Here is a 14,800-nt window from a genome sequence, read left to right as displayed (position 1 = left end):
CTGATTTTTTGATAGTCAAAGGTCTTTCTCATGGTCTAAGCTCAGCTGGCAAGTAAGCACCATGCAGCCACTTGCTTACCCACCCCACTAACCCCAAGGCTGGTGGGATGAGGAGGAGAATCAAAGTAAAACCTTGTAAGTTGAGATAATGGCAGTTTAATAATTGAAACAAAGTGTAATAATAGTCATAGTAAAAAGGAGAAAAACCTTCAAGTGATGCACAGTGCAAGTGTTCACCATCTGCTGACCAATGCCTGAGCTCTGATCAGTGCACCTTCCAGTTAACTCCCCACTTACATACTAGGGACATGATGCTCTAGGGTGTGAAATATCCCTTTGGCCAGTTTTGGTCGCTTATCCCAGCTGTGCTCCCTCATAGCTTTTTTTTTTTTTTTTTTTTACCTTCTCACTGGTAGAGCATGAGACACCAAAAGTCCTTGATTCAACTCAGCAGCAGTCAAAACATCAGTGTGTTATCTAAGTTGTTCTCATACTGAATTCAAAACACAGCACTGCGCATCTACTGAGAATATCCCAGCTGAAACCAAGACAGTCACCAAAAAAGAATATGTAGTGAAAGCATTAAAATTTAATAGGATTATCCCAAATCAGTGAAGGGACTAAATATCTAATTACTTTTCTAAATTATTCTCTTAGAATTAAGATGTGAATTTTGTTTACATTAATGCAAGAAACATGAAGCTACAGTGTATATAGTGTTTGTAGAGTGGTGTTATGCAATTAAAAAGACTATACAGTGCTAAGCACCAAATTGAGTAGAAATTAAGGGTTGAAAGTGTCTATCAGCGTGGAGACTTTTGTTGCTTTTATTTTACTTTTTTTTTTTAATGGGGTGATTAGTGAGTTGGGGTTTGCTTGGGTTTTTTTTACTCATTTTTGTTACTGTGCTTAGAAATAATCTGTAGTTCTAACCACTGTGTTTTCTTTATTTATTGAGGTGAATGAGATCTCTCTTCTTGGAGAAAACCACAAGGATGTGGTCAGTATCTTGAAAGAGCTGCCTATTAAGGTGACAATGGTGTGCTGTCGTCCAGTAGCTCCACCTGTCACTCAGCCAGAAATACTAGAGAGTCTAAGCCTATCTGAGGTTCAGCTCACAGAAAAGGTATTTTGTCTTTCAACAATCACTGAAAATGACAGTTTTCTTGAGAAAAAATAAATAAGTTCTTCTACATGATTATAAATGTATTTTAATATTTTTGGAATTGGAGCCAGACAAATAAGAAACAGCAAATACTGTTTATTGGCTATTTTTTAGGCCACGAAAAGATATGAATACTGACTGGCTTGTCATAGGCAAAAATATCCTAGGATGTGAGGCTGTTTCTCTAAGTACTGTACTTCTTGTTCTGTAGGTGAGATGTAAAAGTATAGCAAGTTGACTGTGGGTTCTTTAGAATCTGAATGTATTTAATCTAGTTTTGAACTTTGCTTTCTGGGTTTACATTGTGCATAACTATGTTTGCATTCCTTGACTGACACTTCTGTCACTTGTAAGTGCACAGCTCTGGGCAGCCTGGTGAACTAAACATGTAAGAATGGCCTAGGGTATAGTATACAAAGCAATAGCATTTGTATGAAAAGAGAAAAAGTTAATTCTGAGTTCTGAGCAAGGCACCAAATTCAGCTTATAGATTCTAAACTTCTCTATGAAACCAAGTGAAGAACAGTCTGTGTATGTGCATATTTATTTGGTTTTACTGTTTCTAAATATTCTGGCTCCTGTCAGTATGATTACATTTAATTAAAGCATATTTTAGACATAACACTTAAGAACATATATTTCCCATATATTTGAGTGCATATACTAATAAAGTTTTTTGAAGATTTTCATTTGACAGAAATTCCATTTTGTAAATATTTTTCTAGTGAGTAGTTTAATATACTTGCAGCTTGGCTACAAATATATATATTTGTATTTTGTGCTATGTTAATCAGTGTTCATTAAATCTTCTGAGTGCTTGCACTTCTTCTGTGTTAAGAGATATCACTTAGGTTTTATCTTGTTTTCTGTAAGCAGAGTTTTGTCTCTAAAGATTCTCAACTGTTTACATTTTATTGGTGAACATTTACTGTTTTTCTCAGGGTCACATAGAACTTGGATTTGTTGGTTCCTCAGACACAGAGGGAACACCTTTGGAAACAGCTGATGAGGGTCAGAGTATGGAAGAGGTGCAAAGCTCATCTCTGGCAATGTGGGAAACAGAAGTACAGCACATTGAGCTGGAGAAAGGGAGTATGGGGCTTGGATTTAGCATATTGGACTATCAGGTAATTTCTGCACTTCTTTGGATGGAGGACAAAATATTCATATTGTTTGGATCTTGCAGTACGTTCTATATATTTTAAGGGTAAACCTTAATTGAAACTAAGCAATAGAGTAGAACTAATCACAGCTGGTAGGCATTGTAGTAATTATATTACATATTCCTCTCATTGTATTAAGACTGCAGTTTCTAATGATGGTAATACTGGTTCAGAAAAACAGATAATCCATTATATGCTAGTGTTTTCAGAAAGCTGTCTTCTAGTGACCCAAGGATAATGAGTGATGTAGCCAGCATATTTAGGCATTTAGCCATGTATTTTGCACCTGCAGTGAGGTGTTTAGGACAAGATCCAATAAAGGACTTAAATGCTTAAAGCAGGATTTACTAAAATCCAGAACTGTAATTCTGAAATCCCTTGCTTGGTTGCTGTCTGTCGGGGACATGCTATAACATCCCCATTCATTTTGTCAGAATTCCTGGATATCTGAACTATGTTTCTTGGTGTGTCCCAATGAACAGCTCAGTGCCTGTCTCTTTGCCTTCACTTGGTTAGGATGCCAGAACAAATATTCCTCCTCTTCCCAGTTTTCCAGTGGATAATTTTAAATTGAATGTCGAATAATTTCTCCCTGAGGTCCATGTAGGCTTTTACTGAGCTGTTTTGTGGTGCTGTGAGGTCAGGTCTCTTTCCAGGTTTCTGCTGGATCTTGTCCACAGAAATGCATTTACATCTGGCAATAACTTCCAAGTGGAAATTATGGCCCCAGGGCAGTCCTTACAATTAATCTATGTCTCAGATTTGCATTTGCACACTGATAAGATGAAAAGCAGTGTAGTGTAATAATGTGAAGGATAAAGGTGTAGTCAAGTGTATTTTATGAAGCACTGACTACTCTTTAAAGTATTGCTCATGATGCTCTGCAGTGAGACATCACAGATGAACCTGAGTGTTTGAAGTCCATGTCAGCACTCAGTAGAAGATATTTTTGCTTCAGCCTCTTCTGAGCATTAACACAAATGGTGGGTGTGTATGTGGTTAGTGACTTAATTTTGTTTATGGATAATAGTACTAAAAGCTTGTGGGAAATGCCTTAAGTTGGTTAACATATTTTTCAAATATGAGTTAGTCTTCCAGCTTTAGTCAGCTTTCTGATACTTAGCTTTTTTTGATGTCACAATATTTGGGTACTGTCATACATTCTTTGCTTTGATATGTGGTAAAAAAATTTTACTTGGTCACTGGAGTTTTACTTTCTTATAAGACTGTGAACAGTAAACTTACTGGGAGATTTATATCTTTCTGTTTCCATCAAATTCTCAATTCGTTTTCAGTGAACAGTGACTAAACTTGAGGAGAATTATGTTCATACTAATACATTTCTTATGTTTTATACAATGGCAGGCCTAGAAATGTGCCTTATGTAGAAAGGTCTACATAATTTCTAACCCTAAGGAAAACAATTACATAGACTAGAGAGGCTTGTTTCTTTTTTTTTCCAAAAAATGTGTCATGCAGTGCCATCTAAAGTGACAATGTAAGTATTTGTTGTTAAAATAGCGAGGAAGATGTCAATGCTCAGCAACACTGCTAGTTATATTTTGACTTGGGAAGTGTTTTATTGCTCCATGGCATTCTTGTTACTGTCATCAAGTGTTAAGAGTCTTCTTGATGTCCTTCTTTCACTCCCTCTCTCCCTGCCTCCATCAAGACTTCTCTCTCACACCAGCCTTCAGCAGTCTCCCTGTTCCTGTGTCTTTTCCATGTTGCTTTGATGGTGTCTGTCCTTTCAGATGTTCATCTTGACATGGAAAGTTGTTACAGCTGCATGCTGGTTTATAGATGTTTGCTTTTCTCTACTTTTTCTATTAGTAAAGCTGTTACATGATTACAGTTTTGGAGTTTTTTTCCTTTTCATGCACTCCAGTGAACTTCATATTGGAAGTATTAACATGATGTTCCTTGTGAGTGTTGTTCTGCAATAATCACACAAATATTTTGCATGTGTGATAATTGTTATAGCAGAATTATATATTCCTGTTTATATGTATATATTTAGTAGTATTTTATATTGGAGATACATGATGGAACATCACCTAGAAAGGAGTAATAAATTTCACATTTAAGAATTAAAAATAAATTGAGGTCTAAATATATGGACAGTACAGACAGGATGGTTTGCTCCTACTGAAGATTCATCTAGAGGAGACCAACACTGCTTAATAACACAACTGTAGTTAATAAATCTCATTAATAAAAATTCTCCTCTCAAGTTATAAAAGAGTAAAAGAAATTTAATCTTTTTTCTTCCCTTTATTTAATTAGGATCCTGTTGATCCAGCAAACACTGTAATTGTGATTCGCTCGTTAGTTCCTGGGGGTGTGGCTGAGCAAGATGGCAGACTTCTTCCTGGAGATCGGCTTATGTTTGTCAATGATATCAACTTGGAAAATGGCAGCCTGGAGGAAGCCGTGCAAGCACTGAAAGGAGCCCCAACAGGAAAAGTTAAAATAGGAGTTGCCAAACCATTGCCTGTAAGGATCTGGGAGTTCAGTGTGTACTTTTTGTATAATTGAAGCTGGTACATGCTGATCCTGACTTCTCCAAACATTTTGCGTGTTTTGCGGTACAGCTGGGTGGCCCAACTATCGCCTTACATATAGGGGTGACCTGGGTAGTACATGGCTAGTGTAGTGATTGCAGTGCCTAGCACACCTGTCGTTCAGAAAAGAAAACAGAAAAGCACCTTGCAACCAGCAGATCTTTCAGGACTGAAAATTTCCGGGCATAGTATTGTACACTGTACACTTTACATGGTTCTCTGAATGTGTGAGATGGTGACATAAAGTTGTTTTGATTTGTTTTGTGCAGAATTTACAGATTCCTTTGCTTTGCAAGGTATAGTATTGTTACAGCTTTATTCTACTCAGGGAGGTTGTGATATATTCTGGATGGTGTGTGGAAGAAAAAAGAAAACTTTCAAGAGGTTCAATAACAAATTTTTACTTGCAAGCTTAAGAACATTAAGGTAGAATAATACTTGGTCAGTTCTAAAATGTAGGTATTTTGGTTAGAAATGAAACCATATAAAAGCAAAAAAACAACACTTCAGAAAATGTATATGGGAAAAGAAAGAAAAAGAAATAATAAGGGTAGAACGGTATGTAGTCACCACCCATGGATCCAGTGACAAGACTTGATTGTTGCAATTTGAGTGCCCCTTCGAAGTGCTGGTCACAGTCTTGATCCACTGGGGATGGGGGAAACACATGAAACACAAAGTTCAGTGAGTTAATACATGCTCAGGCTAGATGAGAATGCCAAGTACCTCCCCTGTGATGGAGAGTTTTACACTGTCTCATGTAATACCATAGGTTACAAGGCATTTCTGTGTTTGATGGTTTATGACACCTACAGCTTCCTCTCAGGTTAGCATAGTTGAGCCAATTATAGTCCATGAAAAGGCATGAATATCTTTAGGCTTCATGTGAGTGTCGCAATAGGTCTCTAGAGGGAAGTTTTCACACCTGAGCCACTTGTGTAAGGACATGGGCATAATAAAAAGCACTGTTGCACCTTGCAGGATTTGCTTTTTACCAGCCTCTTCTCTTATCTGGCTCAAAACCCAGTATGTAGTCTTGGGTGGTAGGTGGGTTCTCCCTCTGCAGCTGTGTAGTTACTTTGTCCCTGGTCAGCAAAGCGCTTGCTGCCTCAGCAAATGTTTGACACAGTGACCATTAACATTTCAGTCCCTCACAAGTTATCTATGCAATATTTGTATTTAAACAGCACACTATGTTATATTGTGTAGTCTTAAGTTTGTATACATCTAACTGGTTATTTCAGGCTTGGTTTTATAAGGTAGTCTGCAATGATTCAAAAAAGGAGGTGAAAGGAGACCGATGCTCACTGAGATAGTGTAGGAGTAAGAATGCTAATGAACAAGCATCCCTGATGGGTTAAGTTCAAATCAGCAGAATGGCATTAGTTCATACATACAAGAAAGATACCTTTCTCTATATTAGTAAGCCCAAGCACAGTTTTAGGGGTTCAGTTTTGTTTTTTCATGAATTGATAATCTTGTAACCCTCGTGGATGTAGATACTAAATTTTCATTCTTAGTAAATCTTTGTGGAGAGAGTGGGAGGGAATGTCTGTTGTTTAAGTTGCCAGAAACTTTGCTTTTCATAGTAAGAGAGTGCATCTTAACTTGTTCTGCTAAATTAATTCTTTTTTAAATTGGAGATTCCATATTAATTGCAAGCAAAATTTCATACTCTAGAAGATGCCACTCTAAAGGAGAAAATGCATGGGGGTTTTGTTTCTTTGTAAAACTTTTGTTTTACAACTTTTGTTACAAAAAAAGTTTTACAACTTTTGTTACAAAAGTTGTAAACATATGCCATTCACACTTCAATATTTCATGTATTATGCTTGCCAAGTAATTAAACGTTACAAATAATCCCTGCTTCTTTTGCAGTACTGGACAAATGCACCTACTATCAAATTATGTTGGAAAAAGCTATTGGTTTATAGTCAGAATTACATTTTGTCCTCTAGAGGCTAACAAATATAATTGTAAAACACAGAGAGTAGATGAAGTCTCCCTGCCTGCAAGCAAAATTGCTCTGTGGCTAGCAAGATTATAAGGATTATTCTGCTGTTAGGCTCTTTCTCTGTTGATAGCTATGATGGCAGTTTTAGTATATCTTTATTTAGACCAGAAACTGAAAATGAGCCTAGACTAAGTTCTGGGCTCTGTGGTGTACCTCAACAGGCCTTTTTCATTATTTGGGGTTTCAGAATGAGGTGTGAAGCTGAATCAATTCAGGTAAATTTGAAAAGAAAAAAATGTCTCTTTACCCAGTGAATACTGTGACTATGATTGAAATGATCTCTGCTGCATTTGGAATCCATTTGCCTTTCTAAACAGCCCCTGCCCCTCTCGCAGAATGCACTCTGCACCTGCTGTGTCCAGGCCACTCAACCGACTCAGAGCTTCATTCTTTCTGCAGCTTTCGCCTGAGGAGGGCTATGTCTCTGCTAAGGAAGATTGCTTTTTCTACACTGCCCAGTCACTTGAGGAGGAGGGGCCAGCTGATGCAGCCCTCTTCCGTGCTGAGCTGGCTCTGGTTAGTGGCCAAACTTACCGCAGATTTCTTCAGTCTTTGCATTTTGTAGTGAAAGGAGTTGCCTCGTTGCTGTTCATGCTTATTTTTTAGTGTTCACTGTCTCCACATTACTCATCCACCATAGGTGGGATGGATTCTGACTTTGTAGAAACTGGTGTCTAGAGACTTCAGCTTTTTGCATGAGCTGTGAAACTGGCCTATGATATGTTAATTTTTGAGGAAAAAAAAAAGTATTTTGCTAATGTTTTCAAAAGTGCATGGGTATCCATATGTCCTTGCATGTACTGAGCAGCCCTTTGGAAATCTCACCTCTTTGGAGAAATGTTCATGTGCTTATTTTTTTATGTATCATAATACATCACTTTTCTACTGTGGAAAGTTTTTGATATTCCCTTTTTGCATGTAATCCAGCCTTACAAGGAACACTATATCTTCAAAAGCTGCAAATACTTCCTCCTAATAATATTCTACAGCCTTCAACATCAATCAGTGATTATGAGATTTACAAGGTCAAAAGGTGTTCACTTGGACAAACAATGCGGCTTATCTGAGCATTCAGTGCCTTACATAGCCCAGAAGTTACCAATAAGAACTCAGATTAAAAAGACACAGGAACTAGGGCACTACAAAACAAGAAAAAGTCCTCCAACCCTTCCTCCCACAAAATAGAAAAAACAACCCAGGATATACATGTATATGTATGTATTCCAAGTGTGTATTCTCATGGTTGTTTGTTCTGTTCTGGGTCTGATGGTGAAATTATTAGGCCCTCATTTTCTGGAGACTTGAGCAGGGAAGCAGCTTCTATACATGATAACTTAGTTCATTAGAGAAAAAGTCAAAACTGAACAAAAACCTCAAATGGATTCTGTCAAGGTGAAAATCTCTGCATTACTGCTTCCAGCAGGTTTGTTGTTTTTTCACATTTGCAGATGACAAGCTGATTTAATAGCTTGCCTTTAAACAAGACTGCATGTTTTTAATTCTTCAGTTTGTTACCTTTAGCAGTTAGGTAATAGTATTTTTCTTGCTCCATTCATTTAGAAGAATCACAAGTTTTATATTCTAAATAACCTTTAATTGAAGATGTGTTGAAATGATCAGATTAAAACTATCTAAAAATTTTGACTTCCATCTGTGGTTCCAGTCAAAAAAAAACTTGTGAAAAAAAGCAATGAAAATACACGACATAATAAAATTGTCACTCAGGTTTGTCAGTTGTCTAATTAAATGTGCAAAATGGGAAACTAAATGTGCAGTCACCCAGCTGAAGATATGTTTTGAGAATGCACATTTGAGATACTGTTTTTCATAGACAGATTGGTACTCAGATTTTACCAATATGTCCTGAATTTTCACAATACGTTTTTAGGGCATAGCTTTGGTAAAATGAATATGCATTTTCAAGAAGATGAGCTGATAGTAAGTTACAGCAAAGAAGCAGTTTGGATTAGCAGTTAAGTCTGTAGGCTTTAAATAAATAAAAAAAAAAATTCTTTTTACTCTGAAAAGGAATCAGTGTGTTGAATTACTGCAGACTGTTGCTACTGCTATAATGGATTCATAATATGATTAACCACAGGGTCTGAAAAACAAGTTAGATCCCATCTTTGTAGATGGGTGCACTTATCTGCTTCATACAAGTTTATGATATGGGCATGGCTCTTAACCCAGTGATCATTTTGTTAGCCTACAATATGTTCTTGAGCTCAGCCAGGGAGATGAAATAATAATCAAAGTGTTAAGAAGCACCATAAATTAGGGTTTTTAGGGCTTAATTTTATTCTAGTATTTAAAAGAATACGAGTCTTTGAAAAAAATACATTTCATTTAGAAATGAAGGCAAAAGTACTACCCATGTCAATGTCTGAAACTTTTTGAAATTTTATTTCTAATGTAAGAGTAATAGAAATATAGGAATGTTTATAGTAATTTTGTTGTCAAAAGCAAAATAATTTAAAATCTGTTTAAAAATTATTTAATGAATTTTTTATATAAATGCACTGTAAAGCACTGTAGTTTCCAGAATGTTTTTAAAAGAGTATAAAAGAAGTTGAGTCAAGAGAACATTCCTGACATGTGGCACCAAGTTAACCTCAATATTTTTTCAGTGCTAATTTTTGTAAAAAAATTTAAAAAGAAGCCCTAAAGAAATCAAAATTTAGACACCAAGAAGTACAGCGGAATTTGCCCAACATGTTCTATTAATAGGCATGAGCATGCCTCAGCCCCACAAGTTACTCTGGTTCAGACTCTTGCTTTACTTCACATTTTCTTTGCAACCTTTGAAGAAGTAGTAGCACGGATTTATCCTACTGCACTTTGCAAATGTAATTTCAATCTGAAACATGGAATGAAAAAGAAGGAAAGGATCAGTATGTAATGGCTGGTGTGCATGTGTTTGGGGCTTATGTGGTGTGAGGGCAACAGCCTGGCTGATTGAATTGCTTTTGTTGTTAGGTGGACTCTGGCGAGGCAGATCTAGCGGATGAGTCCACCTTTGAAGCACAGTACTCTCTAGAGAGAGACGTCTTCCAGGATTCAGTGGCAGCTCTGCACGACGGTGCCTGTAGCAGTGAGGTGCACGACAGCTTCTCTCTTCCATTATCAATTCCCAAGGTAAAATTGAGGATGGTTTTATTGATGGCAAACTTTGATTTTGAGTGTCATCAGGCTGCATTATCGGATAGAAATGTTTTGTGTCATCCTGGTTCAAAATGCTATATTTGCTAACAGGAAAAAATTTTGTTTAGAGTAGTGCTGATGTCTTTGTTGAAGAGCGAGGCAGATAGAAGGCACAAAGCTTGGATTTTTGCTAGATAAAGCATGATTTAGCCAGCGTGCGGTGAGATATTTGTAGTATTAAAGGTATGTTGAGCAGTCTATTAGAAAAATATAATTGTCATTCAAAGCATAGTAAAGAGTAACGAAATTACTCTGTTGCTCTATATTTTAGTATGAAAAGCAAGAGTAAATTTTCATCCTGATTTTTGCTTTTATGCTTCATAATTAGTATGTTTCTGTGGTTTGGAATGAAGTTTTCATAATGATGCCGTAATGAAAAGTAAATCCGTGTATATCAAAATTCTGCTAATAATATTTATGTAAAGCAAATGAAGATTGATTTAAGAGTATTAAGAAGATCAATAGCTTTTTTGGTTCTTGGTCACATACCCATAATGACCTGATTGTGTTATCTTTCTTTCCATGGTTTTTCATGTTCTTTTTTCTTTTAAATCTTTAGATTTTAATATCACTAACCTAGAGCATTCCAATTCCATTCTCCTAGCAGTCTTCATTGAAAACCACTGGGTTTGTAGTCTGTGGTCTTGAATAGAGTAGCTGCTGCTTTTTCTGCCACACCTGAGCTGCAGTAACTCCCGTTAACCTTTCTTCAGTATGTTTAGCCCTTACGAGGTGCTGGTTAGAAAGCAAGATTCATCTTCTAATGGTTTCTCCTAATCCTCAGAAGAGCACACCTCTGCTGTGCCACTGGGACAGCTTGCATTGTTTAACTCTGTAATTGTTCCTTAAATGGATTATGCATTTTACATGCTTAGGAACATTTTGTGAGATAGAGACTGGATTTATATTATATATCACATTGAGGCTCTAGAAAGTCTTTAGTTATTTTCACCATTGAACTTAAATATAGCTTTGGTTTACATACTCTTTTAAAATACCACGGTCCTAACTTTTCAGTGTTCATCTCTCTACACTGGTATGAAGTGAATATTAAGTTCTCATCAAGTAACCTCTTCATGATTCAAAAAACAAACATAGTGGGAAAATCTGTTCATTAGTGAAGACTTCTGAAGCAAGTGAAATGCAGTAAAAATGAAAACAGCACTATTTGATGCTGTGAGGAATGCAAAGATATTTCAGTTATTTCTGGCTGCAGGGCAGTTGGCAGGTTCTGAGTGTCACTTTGGTGTCACATTTAAAATAGGTCTTGAAAAACATACCTAAAATAATGCAGATACTCTAGTGGGGCCACAGGTGACTGTAGTTATGAATTCCTGAAACTGTGTTTGTCCTAAGAAAAATTGCATCATTGGCTTTTCTTTAAGTGAAACAAAAATAAAAATGAGTATATGATGCAACTCCTAATATAGGGCATACAAAATAAATGTTTGCTTCACTGATTTGGAAATGGATACAAAATAGACTTCAAAGTAGATGTCCCACCTGTATTTGAAACCTTAAAAAATAATTTAAATAGATTATAGTATTGTGTTCTGTTCTCAAAAAGGTAGGAAATTATGTCATTGATTATATCATGCAGATTAGTTGTATTTAGGCTCTACACAATTATCTTCTCAGCTATTACTTAAACCACTTATGTACTGGTAAGCCTTTTCTGATTCATGTCTGGGGATAGAACAAGCATGTATGAACTTCATGAAAGTTGGCAAAAATGAATTCTAGGGCTCTTGAGACAAAACGTTGCAAAATATTCCTAAATCCTCCCATGTCTCCTCAGCTTTTTGGAAAAGTAATAGAACAATTAATAGGACCAGTGGACAACTAAGACAGATAGAAGTAGTTGATTTTGAGCTGTTTTATTGCATTTCAGAAAAAAAATCTCTAATATTGATACCGAGCCTATAAGTCTGAGTCCTTGATATATCTTTTTAAAATCTAATGACCTACCTGTTTTTAAGATAACTTTAAAAGGTCAGCTAGAGAATTGTTGAAGGTTTTTTTTTTTTTCCCAGAATGTTGTGATTATTGAAATCCCCTGAAACATTTCAAAAGCAGGGTCTCAGAATCTTGGAACAAATGTGTAGGGAACTTAGTCCTGGTATTGCAGCCATAATTGGTAGATTTGCAATAACTATTAACTAGTAAGCGTCTGTAATTGCATTATTGTATTTTATTGTTTTCACATTTCAAATCCCCATTCATATTGACCTTCTGCTGAGGTTTGACCAAGTTTTTATTTGTCACTCTTTCTGAGGAAGAGAAATCTTGATATATTTCTGCTCAGTTAAATGGATGATAACATTGCATTCATATTGTCTGAGCGGCTTGAAATTCCTCTTTGCTTGCTAAGTGTGCTGAAAGACATTGGTCTTGCAAAGTTCTTTCACATGAGAAAAACAACTGTATGCTTGAATTTTAAAAAGTTACTGGAGTTATTCAAGCTAGAGTTAGTAACTTATTTTACTGATTTCTGGTGTTATAAAGCAGAAGAACTGGTCTAAGAAATCAAGTTCACTTTATAGTAGAATGAATGCCTATAGGGAACTGTTGATGAGGTTAATCTTGCTGATCTCACTGCAGTATGTTTAAATTCTATGAGATTATTTTTTGTTTAAGCTTTTAGCATGAAATGTGGTTTTGAATTATGCTACAAATGAATGGTGATTGTTCATTGTCTCCTGTGTTGAACAGTCTCTTGGAGAGGAATGCCCAAATGCTGCACCTGATTTCCGTGTATCTGAGAAGAATCTGTACAACATGAATTTGAATCAGAGACTAAGAGATGAAAAGTCTGTAGCGGACAGTAGCCTGGAAACAGCAAGTGATTTTACTAAAATAGATCTTTTGACACTTGAGGTTTCAGATACCAACCAAAATGAAAATATAGCAACATGGACTGGATCTCAGACAACATCAGAAATTGTACTAAATACAAGCCTTGCTACTACCACACAACTTGATCCCAATGAAAAAGTAAGATTATTGCCTTTTTTTTAAATAATAATATAAAAAACATACAGATATCCTGTAATTAGACCAAAGAATTTCCTTCAGGAATTGTCACAGGCCAATAGCTGTGTATATTTCTTTGATTATTAATGTCCTTTGGATATGTTAGCTCACATCAAAACTTTGGGATATAGAGCTTTCTAAAAGAGGACATAATTTATTTTACTGTGACCAAGACAATATTTTCCCAGAGGCTGGTGGTACAGGGGTATATACGAGTCTTCTCAGGCTTCACATCATTAGATACTACTGTGTACCCCCCTGGGCAGGACAGGGGAGTTTTCTTAGCCCTTTTTAACCTTCACAGGGGCATGAGTGCAAGCAGAAGGTGCACAGCTGGAATCGGGCCTAGGAAGCCAAGGGCAGTGGTGGAAGCCAAGGGGCAGTTGTGTGAATGTCTTCCATCATGGTGTTTTTGTAAGCCTGTGCAGTTCAGCTTGCAAACTGATCTGTGATACTACAGTGTGCAAATATAATTTTCCTTTATATGACAGTCACTGTGACATGTGTTGCTTATTTATTCCATTTAGTGATTTATTAAGAAATGCCTAGAAGAGCTGCAATTTCTTACAAGATTTGTGACTTTAGTACTGGCAAATTCTCAGACATCTGTGGTGAATAAATCTGAAGCCCTTGAATTCATTCTACTAATTTTGATGTCCCTAAATTAAAAGTGTGCTTTGTTATAGATTTGGTATATTGCCTGAATGAAAACAGAAATCAGTTTGATCTTTGATGAACTGACTTTTCTGTCTGAATAAGGAATCTGACTTAATTATGTGCATGGCTTTTGCGTAAGGCAAAAGTAGTTGAGATCAGTGTGAGCAATCATTTTTATCTTGGTAATCTGAACTGATGTTATTTTCCCTTATGTTAGGATCAATTGCTTTTAATGGAAAAGAGATGCCCAGTATCTTTGGAGGGAAATTCCACACCCCAAAATTCAGTTAAAAACATGTATGAGAAGACTATCACTATTGCAAAAGGCAATTCAAGCCTAGGTAAGTAAGTGAACTTCTTTTGTAAACTCTTTAGGCATATAGCTGTTGGTTTCCCTTGTATGGTCCCTGTTTTATTAGTAAAAACTAAACATTTCCCATTTAGTGGGGACAGGACATTTATTCTTTGCTGCTCTTGCCCTGTTTGACTGTGATGGCACTGGACCCATTTGCTGTCATTGTGAACATAAAAGTGAAATGTGCAGTCTCACTGAGAATTTGTTTTCCTATAAAGGAGTTTAGTCTTTCCTAAATGTTAGCAGAACAATTTCAATGCATTGTTTTTCAATGTACTAATATAGTGAAAACCAAGATATAGCCAGGGAATGCTGTAGAAGAACACTGTGGTCAAAGAGCTGCAGATGAGACTTTCAAATATTTGTAAACACAAAATGGTCTTGCTTCCTGAGGATGGTCAAAAGGGACTAAATAAGCTGCTTACTTCCTTGCCTCAAGTTTGAATCCAAAATGTGTTAATATTTCTAAAAATCATGTCATTGATGGATTTAATAGGTAGTATTTTTGGTTTAATGATATTATAATTTTGTACTGAAGTTCAAAGTTTTTAGATTTCTGCAATCTGCAACTTCCTGAATATACTGGCTAGAAACACATTCTGGAGTGAACACACACAACAGATGATAATGTTTTTCATTGTACTGTCC

The 14,800-nt window shown here is 36.3% G+C and overlaps 1 protein-coding gene across 13 annotated transcripts in view; it reads left to right on the top strand.

The window, feature by feature from the left end:
• The window catches only part of MPDZ (multiple PDZ domain crumbs cell polarity complex component), a 94,204-nt gene that overhangs the window by 35,728 nt on the left and 43,676 nt on the right, over nt 1-14,800 (top strand). For 12 of the 13 annotated variants that reach the window (XM_072922898.1, XM_012577745.4, XM_030257304.3 and 9 more), the window contains exons 15-21: nt 959-1,126; nt 2,107-2,292; nt 4,615-4,824; nt 7,306-7,422; nt 9,883-10,041; nt 12,820-13,101; nt 14,015-14,138. In XM_072922898.1, the coding sequence (XP_072778999.1) occupies nt 959-1,126; nt 2,107-2,292; nt 4,615-4,824; nt 7,306-7,422; nt 9,883-10,041; nt 12,820-13,101; nt 14,015-14,138 (1,246 nt within the window). The remainder of the gene's footprint in view (nt 1-958; nt 1,127-2,106; nt 2,293-4,614; nt 4,825-7,305; nt 7,423-9,882; nt 10,042-12,819; nt 13,102-14,014; nt 14,139-14,800) is intronic. The other variant, XM_012577746.4, reaches the window with a different exon arrangement.

This window comes from Taeniopygia guttata, chromosome Z (genome assembly GCF_048771995.1).
Source record: "Taeniopygia guttata chromosome Z, bTaeGut7.mat, whole genome shotgun sequence".
NCBI classification, from domain to species: domain Eukaryota; kingdom Metazoa; phylum Chordata; class Aves; order Passeriformes; family Estrildidae; genus Taeniopygia; species Taeniopygia guttata.
This window is presented reverse-complemented; position numbering and strand designations above follow the sequence as displayed.